This window comes from Salvia miltiorrhiza, chromosome 5 (genome assembly GCF_028751815.1).
Source record: "Salvia miltiorrhiza cultivar Shanhuang (shh) chromosome 5, IMPLAD_Smil_shh, whole genome shotgun sequence".
In the NCBI taxonomy this organism is placed as follows: domain Eukaryota; kingdom Viridiplantae; phylum Streptophyta; class Magnoliopsida; order Lamiales; family Lamiaceae; genus Salvia; species Salvia miltiorrhiza.
The window spans coordinates 52,441,362-52,458,602 of record NC_080391.1 but is presented as its reverse complement, the minus strand read 5'-3'; the positions used below and the strand labels follow the sequence as shown (position 1 = coordinate 52,458,602).

Sequence of the window (17,241 nt, the reverse complement as noted above, 5' to 3'; positions counted from 1 at the left end):
CTAACAAATAGGAAAAGTTCTAATTATAAATTTGAACAAGATTTTTTCCATTTTTGCATGTTGCAACCAAGTATGATATTTTACTAATTTATAATGAGAACAATTCAGATTAATTAAGTTCTAATTATCAACTAATTGGAGTAGCTGCATGATGCGGACAATTGCACAATAATAGTTCAATTATTAGTCCGCGGTTAATCGTGGATTTAAGAGTTTTCCAAATAAGGCCACTTGCTATTGCAGTTCGCGATTATGGAATTAATTTAACAACAACAACCATCACAACAAAAACAACAACAACGACGACGACAACGACAACTATGATTATTGGTAACTCCTTCCTCCCCTAATAAGTAATGCAAGAACGACGACAACGACAACTATGATTATTGATAACTCCTTCCTCCCCTAATAAGTAATGCAAGAAAACGGCCTTTCATTCTATCTCTGAACTGCTATACCTGCATTCATACCAAATTCACAGTCAACAACACATGCAATGTGAGAAAAATAATGAGCTCCCTCGCTCAAAAAGGAAAAAATTAATTAAATACCCATATCGGATTTAAACAAATAAATACTCCTAAATTAACTCGATCCATATCTACACTTTAAATTCATTAATTTCCAATGAATAATACGTGCAATCTCAGAAAGGGAAAATTAACTATGTACCATTCATCACTAGATTGAGAGGGATCATGATCATCCTGATCCTGATTATGATCATACGAAGGTAGAATGATCTGAGTTGGCAGCATTGTGGCCTCTGATCCTCCTGCTTTCATGGGAACAAATTGCTGCAATATCTTCAACATCAACTTACCATTTAAACTATTGCATATCTATAATATCTTAAAAAGTCAAGATTTCAAATTGATTTCAAAATTAAGTGGCAATTTTGTAGTTATACTAACATTGAAGGTTTAATTGTAAACTATATTTATTCTTTTTATTTCCTTTTTATTTATCTTTCTATAATTTTCTTTATTTCTAAAATTACTAAATTCGACTAACTATAAAATATGTTACATGCATATCAAATTAAAGATTATGATAAAACCTTTGATTTGATGTATTTTATGTAAATATTTGATTTAAAATGTAAAAGTTATAGTATTTATTTAAAGACTAAGTTTTTTTTTTAAAAAAAATCTCTCTCCTCTCACATTTTTTTGAATAAAATTTGTTTTCAAATCCTTTTTATTTTTATTTTTAATTTAACTTGATTTTTTGCCTTTTCATAATATCAATTTTTATTATTGTGAATTCTTCTTTATTTTTTTATTATTTCAATATTCAACTCAATCATATAGAGTTAAAATTATTTTTTTTATTTATAAATATAATAAATGAGTTGGTATCAATTTTATAAAAATATAAAAATATTTCATGTGGATTGCATGAGGTGCAAATACTAGTATAATTATATATATATAAAGAATATTGGCATGTAAATACGCATATATACTCTTTAGCCAGTTTATAAATTACACATGAACTTTAATAATTTTGGCACGATAATATATACCTTTTCAACTTATTGTGATTTTACCACGAAATTCAGATCCACAAATATAACTCTATCTCTAAGAGCATCTCCAGTGGGTTGTGTCTTAGGGGGTGTCTTAGATGGTGGTCCCCACCTAAGACACACTCCTCTCCAATGCATTGTGTCTTAAAGGGTGTCTTAGATCTTCATTTTCACAAAATTCATATTTCTACACTTTTATTTTTAAATTCTCAATTTCATTAAAAATAAAATTAAACATTACAATAATTAAAATAAAATTAAAAACATAATTAAATAATGAATTTCGAATTTTTAAATAATGAATTTCGATTTTTTTTTAATTTAAATAATGAATTTCGATTTTTTTTTTATTGGGCGCGTCCTCAGGACGCGCCATACATTTCTCGCCTTCAACCCGTGTCTTGGCTAAGACACGGCCTCGCATCAGCCCGCGTCTCCAGTGCAGCCCCCCTCCCCAAGACCCGGATCGATCCTCCACTCGCACCGACGAGTGGAGATTAAACTAAAATTCATTGCTTTGAAAAAGTTCGAAGAAACACAAACTTAATTACTGCATATATATTCAAACTAGCTAGAACGATGCAAAAGACGAAAATATATGCACCGCTTTTAAAAAAATTTAAGAAAATTTGGGGATTTTAGTTTCTTGGTAAAATCATAATAATTCGAAAGTTTATATATATATATATATATATATATATATATATATTATATCAACATTAAAGTTCATGTACAGTTCATGAATTGACTAAAAATTTACGTATTGACAAACTAATAATTCTAAGGGGGTGTTTAATTTGCATGTTTGAGAGTATTTTTATCATCAAGAGTATGATGTAATAGGATATGAATCAAGCAAAACGAGCTTAAATGATATAAACAATCAAGGATTTTGGGATGTCCCAAAGTTTAAATCCATCTAAATAAACAAGGGACCGGGCTTAATATTTTTATCTAATAGGCTAATTCTCAACAGTAAATGTCTTTAACAAAAATAAGTAAAGAGAGGCAAGTACCTGTTGATAAGAAAGAGCTGGTCGTGGTGGCAAAAATGAGTAATAAGTTGTTGAACCCAAATTCTCTGGGATTTTCGTCTCAGTCTCATATTTCATTTCATCACTACGTCCTGTTATTTGCAACAATGGTGCAAGACTAGGGTTCCACATTCCAGCCTGGGGTATCATCGTTGCTGCAGGCCAGAATGTGGACCATATTGCTCTTATTGCCATCATCTATGAGAGAGAGAGAAAAAAAAATAGGTGCCAAAATAAGTCTGTTACATAATAACATATTTTACATTTTTTTATATAATTTTAAAATGAAATAAAAGAAGTAGAATATACCATCCGAAGTTGTAATTGCAGGTTCGTTATGTACTTGACGGCATCATCCAGGATTGATGCTTGGCCTCCCTTAAAACAGGAGATTAGTTATGATAATTACAAATTGCACCTAAATACACAAACTTTGCCAAAAATTCATATTTGACGCGAAGTTAGGATTTTACATTTTAATACACCAACTTCTGTTGTTGTCCAAATTTGACACGATTTAATTCTTAAAAATTCAAAAAACAACTCATTTTTGTAAATAATTATACAAAGACCCACTTATGTTATAATTTGAAACATTTAAACCAAAACAAGGTATTTCCTTATGATGTTCTCTTTTAAACCATTTTAGGCGCGAATCAAAGATTAAAAGAAAACATTATAAGGAAATATCTTGTTTTAGTTTAAATGTCCCAAATAATAACATAAGTGGGTATTTGTTTAATTATTTACAAAAAGATGTTGTTTTTTGAATTTTTAAGAATTAAGTCGTGTCAAATTTGGACAACAACGAAAGTTGGTGTATTAAAATGTAAAATCCTAACTTCGCGTCAAATATGGATTTTTGGCAAAGTTTGTGTATTTTCACGCAATTATCCCTTACTTATAACCGTAAACTTTTTTCAAATTAAATTTGAATGAATAAAATTCAGAAAATGGACATATTAATTAACGGACCTTACTACAATCGGGAACTAATTCCTGGAGGGCCTTGAATTTTTCATTCATTTTTTGCCTCAGTAACCGTCGACGGCAAGCCTATTCAAAGTCAAAATAAAAAGTAAAGGCATTGTTCTTTAATCTTTACGCTGAATACTTAAAACTTTTCGTTAAAATTTTAAACTCCAAAAGAGGAAGACATCCCCTTGGCCTTGAAGATTAAAAGAAAGAGTGATGCTATATGCATCCACATCATGATTAACTATAAATTAGAAAAATAGTATAAAAAAAAAAAGAAAATTTTTAATTATTTTATTATATTATTCATATTGTAGCTATTTTTTTTTACTTCGTTCATTTCTAAAAAATAGTCCAAAAGAAATAATACGAATTTTAACAAAAAATGTATAGTTGTATTTTGAGTGGATGTTGAATTTCACACATTTTTGTAAATATGGAGTGAGGAAGTTTGTGGGTCATTTTCAAATAATTAAAAAATTATAATTTTCATGAACATAATTAACGATATGGTAATAAGACCATAATTTTCGGGGACGGAGAAAGTATAATTTTTCATTTAAAAAAAAAATAGCTGCAGTGTGAAGAATTAATACAATTATTTTTCTATTTAAAAAATCCATTTTCTTTGAATAATTTATTTATTGTGCACATACCTGACGATGCAGGAGATGACGCACGAGCAGTCGTCATAACAAGTATCTAGAGGTATCTAGAGATGCTCCGAACGTGTACAACATTGAACATTCTCATGCACAATTCTCCATATAATATTTAATTATATTTTTAATTTGCATGTGACCACATAAATCCAAATACTATTATTTATATATATTTATATTAAGTACTCACCCTCCTTCCTAATTGCATAGAACGTTTTCCTTTTCCTTTGCAGCGTTCACTAGTCTCGCCTACTCCGCCTTCCTGCACCCAAAATTATCATATTCATCAGGTTCGACTTATTTATTTAATCACATCTCTCCAACACAAATGTAGGGTTTGTTTATTTAAGTCTACACATTTATTTGCCTACCTTGTTATTTCCAATCCTAAAACACTTACTATTATTTATTGAGTTTTGATTCCTCAACGATTATTGACGTACAAATTAACACTTCAATTACTGAAAAATAGGCATAGCTAGGTTATATTAGGATTAGGATTTGGAAGTATGATCGTATTATTGATAGTATAAAAAAATTGTTTTGAAAAAAAATCGATAGTTTGATACTATATTTTAGATAATTTAGCCTATTATTTATAACATATAGATATTAGCGAATCAAATGAAATTCGGTATCACACAATATTTCACTATTATCATATTATGAATTATACTTTATTTTTATTTATAAAAATAAAAATTTAAAAAAAATTATATACCCTATCTTTGAATTTATCAACCCTAATAACGAATTAAAAGTGAAATTAAATGATAACGAATTTTTACTTTGCACGATTGATTATATACATGATTGACTATTTTTATCGTCAAGGGGATGATATCTCCAATCTCATCCTTTCCAGTTTCCATGGGATAAGAATCAAGCAAAATTAGTTTGAATGATAAAAATGATAAAGGAAATTGGGATATCCCAAAGTTACAATCCATCAAAGTGATTAGCCTTATTATTTTTATCTATTAAGGTTAATCCTCCAAAGTAAACGCTCCTAATTGAATATATTGAACCTTAGTTAATAATCATAAAATTAAATTAAAGTATGCAAAATTGAGATTGAAGAAAAAAATATGTACGGTGTAGAAAACTTAAAGTTGGAGGCTAAGTGTGTGGTACACTTTATTTATCAAGTGCTCATTGTTGAAATTGTTATTAACAAATCAATCCTTCTTCTTTTCTGTAATTTTTCATAGCAACTTTCATATATATTTTCTATAGGCAGCAACTTGAAAAATAACACAATATTGCAAAGAGAACTAAAGTATTGAGAATAGATATTAAAGAAGAGAGTTTAAAAAGAGAGAAGTATTTATCAAGGGTTTTGAGAAGATATAATTAACCGTTAGGTTTGAGAAAGAGAAGTATATTTATATAACATTGAAAAGGAATCATACTATAGACATTTGAAGAGTAGAGAAAATGCCTTATTATTGCACTCCTTCAAGTTATTATTCAAGTAAGTAAATAAATAGTACTCCCTCCGTCCCACTCTAGTAGGCTCGTTTTCCTTTTTGGGATGTCCCACTTTAATAGGCTCATTTTCCCTTTTGAGCAAAAAATGTGTACTTAATTGGTGTGGACCACACCACTTTTCTACCACTTTCTTATTAAAAAGTAAGTTTTTTTAATCTTCGTGCTCAAAAGAAATAAGCCTATTGAACTGGGATGGAGAGAGTAAATATACATGATATATAGACACGTACCATGTGCTTGGCACATGGTACTAATTTCATTCTTGATATAACCTTTGGCACATAGTCTATTATAGGAAATTAATTTAATTTCAAAATATTAAATTTTGTATTTGGTTAAATTTTAATCAAATAAGAAAAATAATAAGAATCTTAAGAATAAGGGATGTAGTGCAACTTTTCAGGATTATTATTCCTAACTATTTTTAGATATTTTTTTCATTCATTCTCAAAATTCTTACTTACATATATATTTAATATTATTCTATAAAATACAAATTAAAATTTTTATTTAGTAAGTATTTTTCGTTGTGTATTATTATTATTATTATTAACTTATTTGTTTAAGCAAATCTTAATTTAATTCATACAACTATGAATCATACTTTATGTTGTAGATTATTATTATTATTATTATTATTATTATTATTATTATTATTATTATTACTACTACTACTACTACAAACAAATCTTAATTAATGTTTAGAGCTATGAATCAATTATTATTATATGAGAATCTATTAATTTAATTTTAGAATTATGAATCATATAATTAACCTCAATAATGTACATTATTGTTACTAAAATAATTTGATTAGAGAAAATTTTTATGCATGTTGAAATGTAATTAGTTGATTCTTATATATTGATTAATTATATTTATATAATTAATGATACAAATTCAGAATCCCAATAATTGTTCTTGGTATTTCCAAACACATGAAAACAAATTAATCTATTACTATTCATTTTCTACATAATCATTTTTCTAGGAATAACAGTAATAATTAACATTATTTTGCTGCCAAACAAACATTAATTTAATTTACATGAAATTAAATCGAATATGATAAAACTATGTAATTACATTAATAATAAAATGCATGAAAGTAAGCTGAATGTACTCACCCTCCTCCGTCCTTCGGTAGAATGTTTTCCCTTTGACTTCTCAAAATGTGTCAAAATTACATTATATCATCTAATACATGACTTCTCAATTGTATTTTCGCACCCTATTTAAACTACAATCATCGCAAAATAAAATCACACTTGATGGCAAACTCTTAGTATAATTATTTTCCAGCATAAATTGTAATTCTAAATTCTACATTTTGTTTGGCAAAAAGGATTTATTATATCTGTTGGGAAGTTTAATTATATGCTGACCCAATTTGACCGAATTATTTTCTCCATTTAATTCATAAAAACTAATTCAATGTCATAATAATTGCTCACTTATTAGAATAATTGTCGGTATAATGTAATTGTTATTATTTCATCAAAATATAATATCTTAAAAGTAAGGTATATATATTCATTAAATATAATGATATTATAAACAGGTATATTATATTAACACACACACACATATATATACATATATATATATACTGTGTATATTATAGTGGAATCTTTGTATAAGTTATTTTAATATAATATATGTATATTATATAAGCTTTAATTTCACCACGTTTGTTGTTATTTGTTGAAATTGAAATTCATGATACATTTTGGAATGGACTAAAATTTATTTATTTACGTTACAACTTTATATATAGGATTTGATAAATAGCGAAATTTTGAAAAATATGTTGTGAAATACGAATCTATAAAAAACAATTAAAAGTTCCAAAAAAGTATTTCTAGACTAGTAGAAAAATTGAAAGAAAAAAACATATAGATATTTGGTGGAAATTTTAAGTAGATAATAATAACCATTAGATAAAAAATGTTTTGTCAAGATCTTGATCATTAATTTGATAAGCATTTAACTATAAAATTAATTAATCTTTATTTTAACGCTAGATATATTGATTAATTAGAGCTATTTTATATAATATAAATAACTCATGGAGTTTACTTTATAATTATGATATGATATTGTGACTAAGATATATTTTCAATTATATTATTGGAAAATATCCTTAGTTGCTCCATAAACTAATAACTAAGAAGTAGGCTAATTAGTTTAATAATAAATTAACCAACTTAATCACTATAAAGTATATATTAATACTCACTTAATATATGGGAGTATTCCATAAAAATGATAATTTTCATGTCACAAGAGTTAATGCATTTGTAAACATTCAATAATATACATTGAACTTAATTTGGATCTTGAACACAAAACAAAAAAAACTAAAGCACTTACATTGTTTCTTGAAGCATGCATGCTCAGAATGTTTATAGTATCCTGATATTTATTTCTTGAATAGATGAGAGAATGTTTGTGAGATAAAATTCCTTGATTTTATGGTTCCAAGAAAGCCATGTGGTTTCCTTTTATAGACATAAAAATATAAATTATTTATTTTGTCACTGAATTTGCTCTTACTTAATTATTAAAAATATTGGTGTATATATACCTATAAGTTGCTTGCTAGTGAAGGAAAGTATTCTCTTTGTAAGCTTGTGTAATAGTTCACATTATAATAATTATATTTTTGGATTACCAGAAAATCATATCGTAGCGTAGTAAATAAATTTGGATTTTTTGAGTAAATGTTGGCAAGGTGTACCACATAAAATATTCCTACAAACAAATGATTTAGTAAAAATGTTAAATATAGTTAAAAATGAAAATGAATAAATTAATATAAATTTACGAATAAGTTGTTTGTAATACACGAATAGACATCTAAATCTAAGTTCGAATTCTGTAGAGGTAAAAAATTCCATCACTGCTGAAATAAGATTTTATTAAAAAGAAAAGAAACAACAACGGAGAACCAAAAACCCTTGAAAGCACAAGGCTGCAGACTAAGGGCCGAGCCTCGTTAAAACCTCATAACAGATGAGGAAAAAGAGTACTCGTCAAGGACCAAGGTTGACAGAGCTGAGTTAGGAGGTCTCAAGGATTCCGGCCGAACCATTACCCTTAGGCCTCCCGTCTCGCAACCGATCCAAACAAAAGAAAAGAAGACCCAAAAATCAAGCGAAACGAGTAAAATAGGGAATAGAAACATCCTCCTTGACAAAATCATGTAAACCAGCAATGGCATGAGGCCAAAAACCCTCCTCCGAAGCTTGAGAAGCCAAAAAATCCGCCGATCTGTTGCCCTCACGAAAAATGTGAGAAATGCGCCACGTGAAAGTATGGAGTTTGGAGAGAGCAAGCTGCCACCTAGGCTTGAATCTCCAAGGAACCGTCTCAGAGAGCGACTGAAGAAGCTGAACCACGTAAGTAAAAAATTCCATCACATTAATTGAATTACTACTAATTCTGCATTACAAACAACTTATTCATCATTCTCATTTGACATAATTAATTTGAACAAATATCAGCGATACGATTTAAATATCTGATGTTCCTTATTCATTTATCATTTTTTACCACGTTTAATCATTCTTAGTGGATCATTTCTCTTTCTATTGAAAGATTAAACTTTAATTGCTCAAACTAAGAACTAACAAGTATTGTTGGCATAATTTCAAACCCTATTAAAGATCTTACATTGTTTCTTGAAGCATACAGGTAAATATAATTCAATTGTTTTGACACTGTGAATCTTGAAAAACACTAAATTTTGTATATACAAAAAAGTAGTACATATTCTTATCAGGTATTTTGTGAGACTTTGTGCATGGAACAGCCGAATTGGTTAGTGATGAGGTGTTGACTGCATTATGGGGAATGTAGTTTTGGACTCAAATGTTTCTTTTTCTTTTTTTGTTTTAATTTATATATTTATTTATGCTTCTTTTCTTTTCTTTTTATTGTTTGTTTTCGAGTATAAGTTCTCCAATTGGTGGGACTATGTGTGAGTGTGATAATGAGTGACAATTTTGTCTGCTTCGTTAAACCTAGTTTAGGTTCGGTCGGATAATTTGAGAAATTATATTTTTAGAGTTTCGAAAATGTTGAGATGTACTCCGAATCTCTGAAAATTCAATAAAGTTATATGGATTTGTGCAATTTTTCATGCTATCTCTGAGACGATATATGAGATAAGGCAATATCTGTAACGCTGATTTTAATTATAATAAACCCATGATAATGAAGGCCCATTATCATATGGGCTCAAAGCCCAAAACCTCTGTACACATACAATGTTCTAGAGCAACAACGGTAATAAATGAGTAGATTTCAAATTCAAACCGATTTCCACGTGAGACGCACGTGATCCAGGACCGGCTTTTGATCCAACGGCTCAGATAATCGCGTTGGCTCAAAGCTAGTACAAATTCAAAAACCCTTCCACAAAACCTACGCATTCTTTAATTAGGGCTTCTCCAGTATATATTCACACACACAAACACTCAACGCAGCGCTAACCAATTCCAATCCATCTCCATCTTCTCTCTCTAGCTGCACCATCCGCCTTTGCTTTGTTTAACTCTCTCTCAAAAGGATCAGCCGCCGATCGAATGGTAAATTTTCGTATTGTTTGTGTTGGATTTTTTTCGCTAGTGATATCGGATTTACGCTTGTTTTGGTGTGAATTGTTCGGTTTTTATTGTTTCTGTTGCAATTTTAGGCGTTGCCGAATCAACAGACTGTGGATTACCCTAGCTTCAAGCTTGTTATTGTTGGAGATGGTGGCACTGGTAATTTTTTGCATTTGATTTCCTCGCACCTGGCATCTCGAATCGCATTTGTTTGATCTCGTGGAAAATTATTGTTTAGCTTGGTGTTTTTTGTCGATCAATGCAGCTTGTCTGATTGTTAATTACGGTTTTCGGATCTGAGTTTAGATGAATTAGTGGTTATATGTAAACATGACTTTTTGGATGTAGTATATGTCTGGTGTGTGTTGGTGGCTTGGCGAGGTTTTATCTAGCTGTATGTTTTATTTGAATCTATATCGAGGTAACATGTGTTTTATTTTTAGAGTTTAGGGTTTATTGTATATTATGTTCTATTATTTGTTCCAAGTATTGATTTGAGCTACGTTTTACCCAAATTTCAAATTCAGGACTGAGAATATAATTTTGCATAACTGGCTTGTTTTTTTTTCTGTGTATTTAAATTTGATATTTTTTCCATGATATTACAGGAAAGACTACCTTTGTGAAGAGGCATCTCACTGGAGAATTCGAGAAGAAATATGAACGTAAGATAAATTACTGGTTATAATGATCATGTGCATAAAAAGTCTGTTTGCATTTCACTAGTTATCATGATATTATTCACAATGAATTTTGTTCTTTTTCAATAGCAACTATCGGTGTGGAGGTTCATCCCTTGGATTTCTTCACTAACTGCGGGAAAATCCGATTTTATTGCTGGGACACTGCTGGTCAAGAGAAATTTGGTGGGCTTAGGGATGGATACTAGTAAGTGAAATGCATTAAGTTATATTAACTGTTGGATATGTACGCAATTGCTTAATGCTGTCAGTTTTGTATTTATATTATCGAATGATGACACTTTAACAAGCACAATCATGTCTGACATTTGACTTGTTCGAATTGTTTCAGCATCCATGGACAATGTGCCATCATTATGTTTGATGTGACAGCTCGATTGACTTACAAGAATGTTCCAACGTGGCACCGTGATCTCTGCCGGTATGTGCTGCAGTGTGTTCTGACATGCTTGCTGAAATTCATGTAATAACATCGATTTGCTTCTTCTTTCCAATTTCAGGGTCTGTGAAAATATCCCAATTGTGCTATGTGGCAACAAAGTTGATGTGAAGAACAGGCAGGTGAAAGCAAAACAAGTTACATTCCACAGGAAGAAGAATTTGCAGTACTATGAAATCTCAGCAAAGAGTAATTACAACTTTGAGAAGCCTTTCTTGTACCTTGCCAGGAAGCTTGCCGGGTACGTATGAGAAAAAGAGTAATAGTTTTGTCAAAGTTGTAATATTGTATTGCAAATTGACGTCGTGTTTTGAACTCCTTTTTCTGGTTGACAGTGATCCTTCATTGCACTTTGTCGAGTCCCCGGCCCTTGCTCCACCTGAAGTTCAAATTGATTTGGCTGCACAGCAACAGTAAGTCCTTCAATCCCTCAGATTCTTGTCTATGCTTTAAACTCCTAGTTTTGTAATTTCCAACTCTTGTTGTGTAGGCATGAAGCTGAGCTCTTACAGGCGGCCAGCCAGCCCCTTCCTGATGATGATGATGAGGCATTCGACTAAAAAGATTGCGCGACCCAATTATGCATGCGTGCTTGTTGGGGTTTTTGAGGATTTTGTTATCTGAGTTTGAGGGTTCTTACTGTAGATGTAGTTTCTCTTGAACTGCTGGTGGATTGTTGATTTCATATGGTTGTGGGAAGATGCTTTTTAATCTTCTGAATATGTGAGGTGGTATTATTTGTATCAGCTAGTCTTTTATATGAACAATTGATATAAATATTTGCCGTGGTTTTCGTGGAACAAACAGGTTGGTTGATCGATCCAAGTTTCCATTGCCACGTTTATATATATTTATCTTATTTTTCTTGCCTATTTTTCTTGCTCTACTTTTACCACATTTATAAATGGGTAACATGATCCAAGTTTCCATTGCCATGTTAATGGGCAGCTAGATGTATTGTCTAAGGTCTACAATTTCAACATAATAAATGATGTGGGGTAGTAACATGATATTCCTTATTGGACAAGATGAGTAATTGAATTTTTCTTTGAAAATTAAATGGTGCATAATAAATTTGTTTAATATATTTCAGAAAGTAGAAAATCGAGAGACAAGATGATCAACATAACCAAATTTATTAAGAAGTCAGTGACCAACTCAACGCAAAACACATAACAACTATTCACCAATTTTTAGATGTAAACAAAATATTGGATATATGATTGATTTCTCTTAACTGTTTCCTTAGCTGATTGTTACCAGCTGAAACTGCTCCCTGCGAGCACACAAATCCAAAAAATGGGTAGTTACATTCATGCATTTTTAATTTGTAGAGGAGACAGACAGATATTACAAACCCAAAAACTAACACAAATTTACCAGAAAGACAGACTTGTATGAAGCTCTTCATCTGCAGTGAAGTACTAAAATTTGAGATCTTTTCTCAGCTGAATCTCTCCAACTCTTTTCATCTTCTCAAGAATGTTTTCAAGGCTCATTCTCATTCATTTAATCAGTGTTCACACAACAGAGCTGTTAATCAAATAAAGTATGAGTTGAAGCAATATGCCTAGAAAACACAGCCACCAGTTTTTCACTATTTTGAAGTAGTTTATGATGATGTATATTGAATAGAACTGGAGATTCAAAATGAGACCCCATCAGATTAAAAAGCGGTAATTTTTGCTTCAGACGACAAACTCACGTTACACCGTACAGTTCAAACTAACAATTATAGATGCTCGCACAAGTATGGTGAAAATCGATGACAAGAACTGACTTTGATTCGCGCATAGATAATTTTTTTTGTTGACATGATTTATATATCCATGGCAAAAGTATAAAATAAGTCACTTAAATTTTCAATATGGTTAGTGCACTCCTAACAGAAAATGGAACTTTGGTACAAACAGCACTTTTAACATTTACTATTCTCTGGTAAACAAATCCTAAAATATGGAGTTAAGGCTGGAAGAAAAAGAAAAAAACTGAAGTAGCATAAACTGTGTGATACCAGAGAACGGTCATAACTGTAGCATAGCTCTGAAAGTAGACGACTGAATCGTCCAAAGTTCAATGCCAAGAGAAAGGCTGTAAACCTGGCATCAGCTTTGGACCATTGGAAGCAAATGATGCATGCCTCAAACTGTAGCCCTGGAAAATAAGTACAGGATTCAAGCATGATCAATACATCCTCAGAAAATCCATGTGCAGAGTCCAAGAGCAGCCAAAGTCAAATGGAAGAAATCATACTTACAGAAGTAAATTATTAATGCATTGCATACAGAATTTCACTAAAAAGCAGCACTGAAGCACTATAAGGGTCAACAGTGATCAAATTAGTTACTCTGTAGGTAAAAGTAGAGCCAGAAATGCAGCTTTGGCTAGCAATAACATTGCAGGCCAAAGTCAACTGTAACCTTCCAGATTCAGTTCCTCATGTACAGATCATCAAAAGCTAAGTAGTTGAATAGTAGAAATCCGTAATGATGTTATGTAGGGCACAATATCCAAAGTTAAGGACATCTGAAACAAAAGAATGCAAATAGAAAGGTCTATTACATGATCGAACACAACAATAATAGCATCTCTTAACCATCATATATAAAATAATTTACTGGTGTACACAATTTTAGGCATGAGCACTTGAGTTTTAGAAAGAACTAGAAGCAATACAAGACAGAACAGGTCATCATCAAAAATGGATACAGTAAAAGCCTTGGGAAAATACACTACATTTGATGATCAATTAAGAATTGACATGTATCTCTTAGTTACAAAACGCCAATCTGTCTGCAAAGAAAGAGATAGAAGATACAACTTATTGCATTCATGTTTCTTCTTACAATGTTGACAAAAGAGCAACTTCTACAATTTTGCTATAAAACAGAGCAATGATATACGAATAATTTGTACAATCATCTAACAGTAATTGCAGTTTTAGTGGAAATTAGATGCTTCAGCTCCTTCAAATGTTCATCATTTGAAATGTGGAGCATAATACGAAGATTTGTCAACAATGCTTCCTGTTCCCAACTTAAGGGACCAGAAGCATACAAAGCTTCCAGAGTGCTGCGATAAGCACGCAACTCTAAGCTACGTATACTGACCTCAACCTCTTCTTTTGGAGGGAGAGAGGAACTCTTTCTCTCAGAGCCTGAACCATAAAAAGACTCTGCATCACTACAAAGGGTGTCTGTCTCTTGGCAATGCAAAGGCATAAAATGATTATAATAGTTTTTACGACTCTGGTTAGTAACACTACAACTACCAACAGAACAAACATCACTGTCAGAACTATTTAATTCAGAGTCTCTGAACCCAGAATAGCCAAGAACGTCATTTTGTTTTTCCCTCTCCATTTGATCATATCCATTTGATATAATGTTATGGGAAGCATGCATGTATGTTTCACCCAAAGTTTCTTTTGGGTAAGCAACAGCATGTACCTTTTCAAGAACCCGGTCAGCAACCACTCGCTGCTTCCGGCCTTCTTTCTCCGCTGCTCTAAATTTCTGTACATGCCCGTTATTGGCTTCGACAACGGAGGAAATATAGGGGGACATCCTCTTTAGCGATCTTGAAGAGATCACAGCAGATTCCCTCAGTGCAGCTTCATCTTGGATGTTTCCACAATCTTCTGCAGGTTGATATTTAGCTCGTGAATCGAACACTGGAACCTGGAAGTTCATCTTCGGACAACAATTTGACTTTGATGGTTTGCTCACTATTACATCATCCCCTACTTGAGGAATCTGGAAACAGATATAAGGAGATCAGATTGAAAAAATTTAAGATCTAAAAGAACTTAAATGCAGTAGCAAAAAAGAAAGAAAAAAAATGGAATAAAAACTTATCAAATAAGTTCAGTGAAGAAGTTTGTTCACAAATTTCAATGGATACAATGAACATGCAAATAAATAACAGATGAGGACATTAGTAGGCAAGAAAAAAGCATACAAAAAGCTGGAACAAAAAAATTGAATATCATTGAAACCTCCATGTATATATAAGGTGCAAAAGATTCCAGTTGTCTCATAAAATAGAAACCAAAAATACCTTTGTCAATGGAACCCATTTTCCATCATGCCATGTCTGTCTCATCCTGATCTTCGTTCTATCAATAGCCAATTCCTTTGAGCACCCAAGTAGCCTCACTAAATATCGATTCTTGCATGTCGAAACCTTGTGATGGATCTTATTATTTCTACTTTCTTTTTTGCCTCCTAGAACATTCAAGACCACAGCAATCTTCCAGGAAAATTGATGGAAGACCTCAACAATGTCTCCTGTTATGAAACTCTTCGCCCCTTGTAGCGAAGAAGGGCAAGGTCTCAATAACTTCCTTGAAACCACCTCCACCAACCGCTTATTTGCCATACCAGGATAGCAAACATACTGGATGGTATAAGTATCCCCGCTACGTGATAGTATGTCAGCAGCACGCCATGAAACTGGTACCTCCCTACTCTTCATCACCTCAACCACGTCCCCAGTTTTGAATCTCATAGCAGCCTATCTTCTTTAACAAATATCAAAAGGCTGTCAAATATAAACAATATCCAATTTAGAAACCGGAACACAAGTTAGAGGATTAATCAATCACAGTAGAAAAATGTCACATCAACCGCAGAATAAGACAAATCTAGATCATACTACAGTCATATCAATACTGAAAGATCATAAACAAGAATTGCACTAAAAACTCCCCGAAAAACTATAACTCATTCACTGTTTTAAATTTTTCAAAGTACTCCAAAAAAATCTATATAAAAGAAGCCCAGATTTTTCATAGTTGCTGTAAATCGTTGAGGATCAGTTCATCCACATGCATATTCCTGAAATAATCTCCGAAATGAATTATTTAAAAAAAGAAAAAAGAAAATAGTACTAAAAACAAACAAAATACTATGTCAAATTTCAAATACCGAATTACCACTCGATTATCAAAAAACGGGTAAAGTTCCAAGTAATCCATATTATTACACTAATTTCACTAACAATGACAAAAATATTACGAGACGCCATAAAAAACTCGTAAATCTGCAACAAAACGTCGCAATAGAAAACGGAATCAGCCAATAAACAATGGAATTATAAAGAACACTTGCAGATAATAAGAAATTCGACAAAACCCCTAAATCGAACAGCTAAACTTCGATCGATTTAGGGATTGAGAATAGCAGAACTGAAACCTCAAAAACTGAGAAGATCACTAACCTTTTCGAGAAATTAGACAGGTATAAACGATCACCGCAGTCCGAATTAGGGGGTTCAAATCTCAGATGCTCTCTGAAAAACAGATTCTTATTCCTCAGTTTCACGGTCTAGGGTTTGTTTTCGTGAGCTTTGAAGAAACAAATTGGGGCAAGAAAATATATAAAATAAAATAATAAAGAAAGAAAATATATATTCGGGGTGGGGGTAGAATTGGAATATAAAAATGTTGGCTCAAAACTCAATCAACACCAGAAAAAAAGTAGGGTGTGCGTAATGCACGCCTTATGGAAACTACCTAATTTTATGCTACACATTTAAAGACGACTAATCTCACGCGCCAATTCTTAGAATGTGATGCACTCCCTCCATTTTATGTCTTTATTATTTGGGTGAATATAAGTAATTAATCTAAACTATTTAATAATTTGATTTCATTTTTAAGATTAATTAGAGCATCCACAATGGTAAGCCAAGGTGGGTGCACAATTGTGGTCTCCACTCATATTGCACCCACTCTCCACAATGGGAGAACCCACTCTTGGCTCACTAGATTTACTTTTCATTTTCTATTTACT

General features: G+C 31.6%; 3 protein-coding genes across 12 annotated transcripts; 1 reads left to right on the top strand and 2 right to left on the bottom strand.

Annotated features, from left to right (window-relative positions):
• Nucleotides 1-329: 329 nt before the first annotated feature.
• Nucleotides 330-2,776, bottom strand: LOC131025001 (uncharacterized). The gene is made up of 3 exons (XM_057954599.1): nucleotides 2,551-2,776; nucleotides 676-800; nucleotides 330-461 (listed from the first exon to the last, which is right to left on the bottom strand). Exons 1-3 carry the CDS (start codon nucleotides 2,764-2,766, stop codon nucleotides 437-439), a joined length of 366 nt encoding a protein of 121 aa, XP_057810582.1. The 5' UTR covers nucleotides 2,767-2,776; the 3' UTR covers nucleotides 330-436.
• Nucleotides 2,777-9,620: 6,844 nt separating this feature from the next.
• On the top strand, nucleotides 9,621-12,294 carry LOC131024966 (GTP-binding nuclear protein Ran1A-like). Its single transcript, XM_057954558.1, has 8 exons — nucleotides 9,621-10,288; nucleotides 10,396-10,465; nucleotides 10,915-10,971; nucleotides 11,077-11,194; nucleotides 11,339-11,428; nucleotides 11,508-11,687; nucleotides 11,782-11,859; nucleotides 11,937-12,294. Exons 1-8 carry the CDS (start codon nucleotides 10,286-10,288, stop codon nucleotides 12,004-12,006), a joined length of 666 nt encoding a protein of 221 aa, XP_057810541.1. The 5' UTR covers nucleotides 9,621-10,285; the 3' UTR covers nucleotides 12,007-12,294.
• Nucleotides 12,295-12,563: 269 nt separating this feature from the next.
• Nucleotides 12,564-16,950, bottom strand: LOC131024932 (uncharacterized). Of its 10 annotated transcripts, none has more exons than XR_009102032.1 (6): nucleotides 16,667-16,836; nucleotides 15,506-15,988; nucleotides 13,704-15,201; nucleotides 13,478-13,600; nucleotides 12,827-12,979; nucleotides 12,564-12,722 (listed from the first exon to the last, which is right to left on the bottom strand). XR_009102032.1 is itself a non-coding variant. In XM_057954493.1 (4 exons), the coding sequence occupies exons 2-4, from the start codon at nucleotides 15,953-15,955 to the stop codon at nucleotides 13,520-13,522; spliced, it is 837 nt and encodes a 278-aa protein (XP_057810476.1). In that variant the 5' UTR covers nucleotides 15,956-15,988; nucleotides 16,667-16,905; the 3' UTR covers nucleotides 12,564-13,519. The 10 variants fall into 10 exon arrangements, 3 of the variants coding, with proteins under 3 accessions (XP_057810476.1, XP_057810475.1, XP_057810477.1); XR_009102036.1 differs by having other exon boundaries at nucleotides 12,827-13,600; nucleotides 13,704-13,972; nucleotides 14,896-15,201; nucleotides 16,667-16,833; XR_009102033.1 differs by having other exon boundaries at nucleotides 13,461-13,600; nucleotides 14,896-15,201; nucleotides 16,667-16,833.
• Nucleotides 16,951-17,241: the final 291 nt, after the last annotated feature.